At 32.0% G+C, this 7,708-nt stretch overlaps 1 protein-coding gene across 6 annotated transcripts in view; it reads left to right on the top strand.

Moving 5' to 3' along the window:
• The window catches only part of TRMT11 (tRNA methyltransferase 11 homolog), a 98,481-nt gene that overhangs the window by 10,452 nt on the left and 80,321 nt on the right, over nt 1–7,708 (top strand). For all 6 annotated transcript variants that reach the window (XR_002779970.1, XR_002779969.1, XR_002779968.1 and 3 more), the window contains 4 exons: nt 2,233–2,314; nt 2,403–2,495; nt 2,730–2,864; nt 3,613–3,769. Coding sequence is in view for 3 of the 6 variants with exons in the window: in XM_023529822.1 (XP_023385590.1) it covers nt 2,233–2,314; nt 2,403–2,495; nt 2,730–2,864; nt 3,613–3,769 (467 nt within the window). In the remaining 3 variants the exon portion in view is untranslated. The remainder of the gene's footprint in view (nt 1–2,232; nt 2,315–2,402; nt 2,496–2,729; nt 2,865–3,612; nt 3,770–7,708) is intronic.

Raw genomic sequence — 7,708 nt, 5'->3', positions numbered from 1 at the left:
TAAGAGTAGTATACTGTAGAGGCCTTCTCTCTATAAATTTAATAGAAAAGGAAGAATTCATTTTCAAAGGATAAAAGTTACAATTCTAATTATAGTATTAATTGTTCCAGAACTAAAATTGACTATTATAAGCATAGATTCAAAAGTAATTTAAATTCAAATTTTTTTATGGTAGAATAGGGATTGAAAATTAATTTTATTGATTTATTGTTAACATGTAATATTTTGAGCATACCACAAAAAGAATGAAAAATATAACAAACACCTAGGTTTCTCTACCTTGTTAGGTCTCAGCATTTTGAGATATTTGCCATAGCTTAAAAAAAAAAAAATTTTTTTACAGAAACCATTGATGCTCTCTCTGTACCTTTCCCAATTCCATTCCCCTTCTTCCCTCAAAGGATAATTTCTTAAACCATTTTTACTTATCAGAAAAGTTTTATTATTAGTGCTCTAATCAGTGAAATATTTTACATCATTATTGATTTTATTTTGATAAATCAACATCCATGCTTATTTATATAGCACTCATGAGAAATATGGCAATTCATATTAACTTAATAATCTCTAAAGTAGAGATCATAGTAGTATAGTTTTATATATGAAAACTATTTACTTTGAAAATCTAAATCATAGAAGGTATTACTATAAATTAATGTTCCAGTTATAACTGAAGCTTTTTATTTTGTCTAACTTTTATTTTGAACATTAAAGGTACAAATTTGTTAATATGTTATATAAATTCTTTCTGTAAGAGGATATGAGTATTATTTCATAATTTATTGGTTCTAGGTTTTTATATGCATAAGTTCATATATTATACTGTATAAAGGTTAATAAGGGATAATTATGATCTGTGGAACTGAGTGTAGCTTTCTTGAAAGGCCTGAGATTCCTGGGTTTTTGTTGTTTATTTTTGCATTTTTATTTTTAAGAAGCATTGTATGATATTGGTAAAGAGCATGGAGTCTGGGGTTAGATGGATTGGATTTGAATCCTAGTTTCAATTGCTGTATGACCTGAGAGAGTTTTTAAATCTCTTCGTGCCTCAGTTTCCTCATTAGTTAAATGGGCAGTAATACCTCATAGGGCTTCTGTGAGAAATAATTGGACGTTAAATGGCCTTAGAACAGTCCTTGTTCTTTAAATTATATTGTTAACTATTATTTTTTACTACTTTTGCTTTTCAGAGTTTTGCCTTTCTGGAGATTGAGTATCTATGTTTTTCTTCAATTTATGCTTCCAGGACTTTTTTTAACCTTAAGTTTCGTTAAGGCATTGAGCTTTGTTCTTTGCTGTGTCCTAGGGCTTAGAACAATTCTCATCATATCCTTAATAAATATTCGTTGAATGAGTGAATTGACTAAGTTTATTATTTTTAAACATTGAGAATAAGAAAAATGAATGCTTGGAATTTTGGGACATCTATTTTGAATAATTTTTTGTTGTTGCTCTTTAGTCTTGTGTGATTTATGTAGCTGAGGTCATTCCTTAAGTGATAGCTAAGTAAGAGCAGAATTACTGTAGAGCCCCTCTTTCTATAAATTCAGTACAAACAAAACCAGGAATTTGTTTTCAAAGGATATTCTCAGTTCTAATGGCAGTGTTAATTACAATTATAGAGTAGTTTGAATTTAGATGCACAAAACTATGCTAATATATAGATCGATTTCTATTATAACATTCTAAGAACTAGTTCACTGATTGCAATGAAGTTTTTCTTATAATTTAAATGTTCCTTGAACTCGATGGAAGCTTGAGAATATTTTTTAAAGTAAGAAGTTTTTGTAATTGTTATAAAAGTAATCGTTAGTTACTAAATGTTGCCAAATAATAGCTAGATATAAATAGTAACATTTTCATCTGGTCATTTTTCTTTTTGATTATGAAGACATTGTGAAAAATTGGATTTCCTGCAGCTTTTCACTTGTTTCACTAAAATAACTTAGTGATTTTACTGCATCATTTGTGTTGTAGTACAAAAATATAATTATGAAAACTAGGAAAAATCTTGACTCACGTTAAATTTGTCCTGTGTAAAGTTCAGCTCTTATGTGTGATTTGGACTTAAGCTATATTTGTTAGCAGGATACATATTTCTCATTTATAGCTTGGAAAACAGGCAATAATTGTTATAGTGGCGTAAGCTTAAAAAACTGCTGAAGTAATTGTTACATATTACTGTGCGAACTATTTCTTAACTGAGGTTAGTACTAATCATTTATTTCCTAGGTCCATATTTGAACTATGGGGTCATGGAAAATCTCCAGAAGAGCTGTATAGTTCTCTTAAAAAATACCCTGTGGAGAAGATGGTGCGTAGTGAAATGTGGTTTTATATAGCATGTCTGTAGATAGCTATAGAATTACTAAGCTTAAAGAATTTATCTGCTTTTATTTTAGGTTCCATTTCTACATTCAGATTCTACATATAAAATAAAGATTCACACATTTAATAAAACATTGACACAAGAAGAAAAAGTGAAACGAATAGATGTAAGTGAATTTAGCGAAAACCAGAAAACCTATGAGATTAATATAGTCTAACCGTTGTTGATATATATAATGCCCAATGTTTGTTATGTGCTTATATTGTAATTCATGTTGTGCTAAGTGCTTGATATGTTTTGTCTTAATGCTGTTACCAAACTTACAAGATAGGTATTATGTGAGCACTATTTTTCCTTTAAAATTTTTATAGGACATTAGAATTACTTTTATTTCTTTTAGGCTCTTGAGTTTCTGCCATTTGAAGGAAAAGTAAATTTGAAGAAGCCACAGCATGTATTCTCTGTTTTGGAGGATTATGGTTTGGACCCAAACTGTATCCCTGAGAATCCACATAATATTTATTTTGGTAGATGGGTAAGCAAGTGTTCCTTTTACCTATTTCAGTTTTCTCTAAAAGCTAAATGTTAGGCCTTTGTATTTGACTCTATATGTACAACTTTAAAGGAGCTAAGTAGTCAGAACTGTATGAATTAAAGTTGGTGAAAAATACGTGGTTATGTGTTTTGTGTGGTTATGTGTTTTGTTTGGTTTTGTTTTTCTATAAAGTGTAAGAGGCTTCTTAGATATAGAGCCTAGGGAAGAGATGTGAGGAGTACCTGGAAACATTAACAAAAGACTTGTCAGAAAGTTCGAACTGCTTTTTTAATAAAGCCAAGAAAGGCAGAGTGCTGTGATAGCTGAGGGAGCTCGTTTGTGGAGCTCTTCAATCTACGTTTCCATTCTGAAAAGAAATTAAATTACTGCAGAGCAATTCTGTTTACTTCCCTGACGCTGTAAGTAGGTGAGTGGAAGCTGTGGCTTGTGTTACAGAAATTGTTATATAGGAGAAAAAAGATGGGTAAAGTTCACTCACCCCCAGCCCCTGGAATAATTGTATTCAAATCCAATTCAAATTTGGTTTGAAAAGTCAAAGTAAATGACAACACAATAAGAAACAGAAGATATTTTCCATTACAACCTCAATCACATTTTTTAAAGGAACAAGTTTAGAGCAGTAGTAAGTAGAAAGGAATTATTATCAAGATACTATGGTTTTATTGTGAATGATTATCTTAAATTTGTTTTGTACATTGCATTAACTTCAAAAATATCTCTGATGTAGATTGCAGATGGACAGAGAGAGCTTATTGAGTCATACAGTGTCAAAAAAAGACACTTTATTGGAAATACCAGCATGGATGCTGGTTTATCATTCATCATGGCCAACCATGGAAAAGTGAAAGAAAATGATATTGTCTTTGATCCATTTGTTGGAACAGGTATTTTTATTTAACCGTTAAACTAATATAGAGATGTTGCTTGTTTATATAAGTCAAGTCATAGTATATTACAAAGTCGTAGTAATATTTTTGCTAAAAGTTTAAGTGGACAGAATAACTTTTAATTATCATTAGTTAGTAGCTGTGACACAACCATGTGTAAAGCCTATTTAACAGTTTTGACATGTCAAAGGTGATGTTGATAGATAATTTGTGGTTCCCCCTCCCCACCCTGAGTAAACCACGAGTGGGGAGCAGCGTACCATACATTGCAGTACCATACATGGTGGAAATATTACAAAGCTATATAGTTTATTTAAATAGGAAACTCTTGGGGGGGAGGAAAACTTGAGTGACAAAAAAATGTGTTCATCTTTTAAAACTGGTAACCACACGCTTAGAGAAAAATAATGTGCCTTATCTTTAATTTGGGTTGTGGAGGTTTATAAGTAAGTGTGACAGTGAAAGTGACTTAATAGTAATGGGCTAGAGTCTGGCTGCTGAGACCTCTACCTGGGTTCTTTCTATACACACTTGATTGAGTGTTCTCACAATTAACATTGTGTGGGAGTCCTACAATTCTTAGTTTACTTTATATGACTCTGAAGACATGCTATTGCTTCAACCCATTTTTGCTTAATCTTGTTCATACTTTGAGAGTACTCATGTTTGGGTTTATCTGGCTAAATTAATTAAAATTCAGATTGTGTGGGAACAAATTGTGATTGAAGTTTTTCCGTGTAGCTGTCTTTCCCATCAGAAACTTCATAAGCAGTAAAGATGCAATAGCTAACATTTGTTCTATAGTGAAACAGCAGATACTGTGCACTGCAGTCTTAATTTTACTGTTAACTCTTACAACAACTAACATAGAGATACTTTTTAAAATCTTCCTGAGGAGATTAGGGCACATAGAGAGGTTAAGTGACTTGGCCAAGGTTATACAGTGTATATATTTCATGAAATGCAAACTCAAGCAGTCTAAGTCTAGAGCTCATGCTCTAACCACTATCATAGAGTTGCCTCTTTTTGTATTAAGATCTGCCAACCAGCTATTAATTACACCATAACTAACTTGAAGTATATGACTACTTGTGTTTAGGAAGAAGGCCCATCAAAGTCAAGAGGTGTCTAACTGATACAATGATTTTCTGTATTCGTTGTTGAATTAATCTTCTAGTGAGTCTTTTCTCCACCTCTGCATATATCCCACCCCTAACATATTGCTTATTCTTTTATTTCTTCATTATCCTGAGTGCCTCTTACAGCTCTTTGAACTTTTATTATAGAAAAGTTACAAGAATAAAAATAGAACAAAGAACACCTATATGTCCTTAAGCCTGATTAAACCATTAGTAACATTTGGCCTCATTTGCTTTATCATTTGTTTTCTCTTTATGTTTATTTACATAATATTTTCTTCTGCATTATTTGTAAGTAAATTGTATTCATCATATCCCTTTATACCTCAAAAATACTAATATATATTTCTTAAGAATAAAGATATTCTCTTACATAACCGCAGTACAGTTTTTAATGTTTGTAAATATACTCTTAATATAATAGTTTAATGTGTATACTCCAATTTTTGTTAATTGATCCATTAATATCCTTTATACCATCTTTTTGCCTTTCCAGTCTAGCATCAGGTATATTGTTGTTAATGTTTTTTGATCCCTTCGATATGGAACATATCCAAAGCCTCTTTTTTTCTTTCATTTATACTTTTGAAGGCTACTACCCCTTTCCCTTTATTTTTTATCCAGATTGTTCCTCATTTTGGGTCATTTGGTATTTCCTCATGATTAGATTCAAGTTATACGTTCTTTGCTGGACTACCTGCATCAGTGACTTTGTGTCTTTGGGGCATTCACATGATAGCTATTTCCCCCTCATTGGTAATGTTAGTTTTGATCAGCTAGTTAAGATGGTGTTTGATTTTTCCACTGTATAATTACTATTTTTTCCCCCTTGCAGTTAATAGGCCGTCTGTAGGAAGACACATTAAGAACCATGTAAACATTCTGTTCTGCATCTAAATCCTCCCTCGCCTCTGTCAAGTTGACAGCTTTAGCATCCACTGATTATTCTTGCCTGAACCAGTCTTGACTTTGATGGTTACAAAGGCATGATTTTCCAACTCTAGCACTCCCACCCATTACCATTTGACACTCACTCACTCTATCGTAAGCAGGAGACCATTCTCTTATTAAAATGAACAAGAAGATTCACCCCTTTTCCCCTTAGTGGTCTACAATTCATTCCTTTTAAAAATTATTTTGTTGCTCAGATTTTCCTAAGTTTGCCTAGTGAGAGCCCTTTTGCACTGGATCTGTCTTTGTGACATATTCTTCTCTTTTTTTGAGCTTTTCCTTACTTTCTGGTTCATCTTATACTTTCCCGTACCCCAGAATAAGTCACTTTTCCAAGGAACCCTTGTTTCTTTTAGTGGGGAATGATATTAGAAACCAAGATCTGGGTGCTAGGTATCTTTGTTTCTAGACTTTTTCAGCAGAGAAGCTAGGAATATATGTATGTATATACACCATATACATATAATGTCTATGCAAACACATGCACACATTCCTTCATATATACTGTGTGTGCACATAGACCTATGTATACATATTTTAGAAATCGTGAATTTTTACATACGTTATAAATTCCAGTCTATCTTCACAGATTTCTTTTTTGCCTATCCTCATTGCACATTTACTTCCACAGTGAGAAACCTGGCTCCTATCAACATCAACACATTTACTCTTTTGTTTATTCCAATAATGTATTTGAAATAGTTTCAGAATTGCTTTGCCCATACCAGTATAAAAAAAAAATCTTATTAAAAAGATAAGTTTTCAGGATATATAGGTAGTTCTCTACTCCACCTAAGGGTCAGTCAGTAAAGTCAAATATGTGCTTTCTTCTTTTTCGCGTTCATTTAAAATTGAGTTGAGTTCAGTTTTTCCAGTTTGCCCTCAGTTTTAGATTTTTACTCCTCCCATCCTTGTTGATTTTGTTTTATTTTTTAAATATTAGAAGATTAATTTGTTCCCAAAAGTCAGAATTACACAAGAAGGTATACTCAAAGAAATGTCACTCCCTTCTATCTTGCTTCACTGATCCCATCCCTTGTAGGTAACCAACTTTTTTGTTTTCTGGTTGATTCTGGGATTTTTTTTTTTTTTTTTTTGGTAGTGATGAGCACATATATGTACGTTTTATTTCCACTTTCTTAACACAAAAGATAGCATACTAATATATGTTGTTTTGACTTTGCTTTTTTTACTCAGCAGTTTTTCCTAGGAACCATTTCTCATTCTTTCATAGAGATTTTCTTCATTCTTTTTTTTCCCCACTTTTTTCACCTATCTCCCCAACCCCCTCCTATCTGATAGCCATCGGTTCATTCTCTGTATCTCATTCTTTTTTTATAATTGTACTCTGGGTGTATGTACTGTATTTATTCAAACAATCTCCTATACTTGAACATGGGTAGTTTCCAGTATTTCGTAGTTAAAAATAATGTTTGCAATGAATAGTTTGTGCATTTATACTTTTATAATGTTGGAGATATAGCTCTAGGGTAAATTCCTAGAAGTAAAATTGCTGGGTTGAAGAGTGCATGCATATGTAGTTTTGTTAAACGTTACCAAATCTCTCTCTATTATACCATTTTACATTCTTGTCAGCAATATATGAGAGTACCTGTTTTCTCCCAAGTCTCATCAGCAGAGTATATTATGAAGCTTTTGAAATTTTGTCAATCTGTTGGGTGAAAATGTTATCTCAATGTAGTGTTAATTTGTATTTCTCTTATTATGAGTGACGTCTAATAAGTTTTTATATTTTAAGGGCCAGTTTTATAATTTTTTTGAATTGTCTTTCATGTCTTTTGCCCATTTCTCTGTAGGCTTTTTGGTCTCCTTATTTTTAAAAGTA

Source organism: Pteropus vampyrus, unplaced genomic scaffold, assembly GCF_000151845.1.
Source record: "Pteropus vampyrus isolate Shadow unplaced genomic scaffold, Pvam_2.0 Scaffold43, whole genome shotgun sequence".
NCBI lineage: Eukaryota > Metazoa > Chordata > Mammalia > Chiroptera > Pteropodidae > Pteropus > Pteropus vampyrus.
Note: the sequence above shows the minus strand (reverse complement) of the source record. Positions and strands in the feature narration are given on the sequence as shown.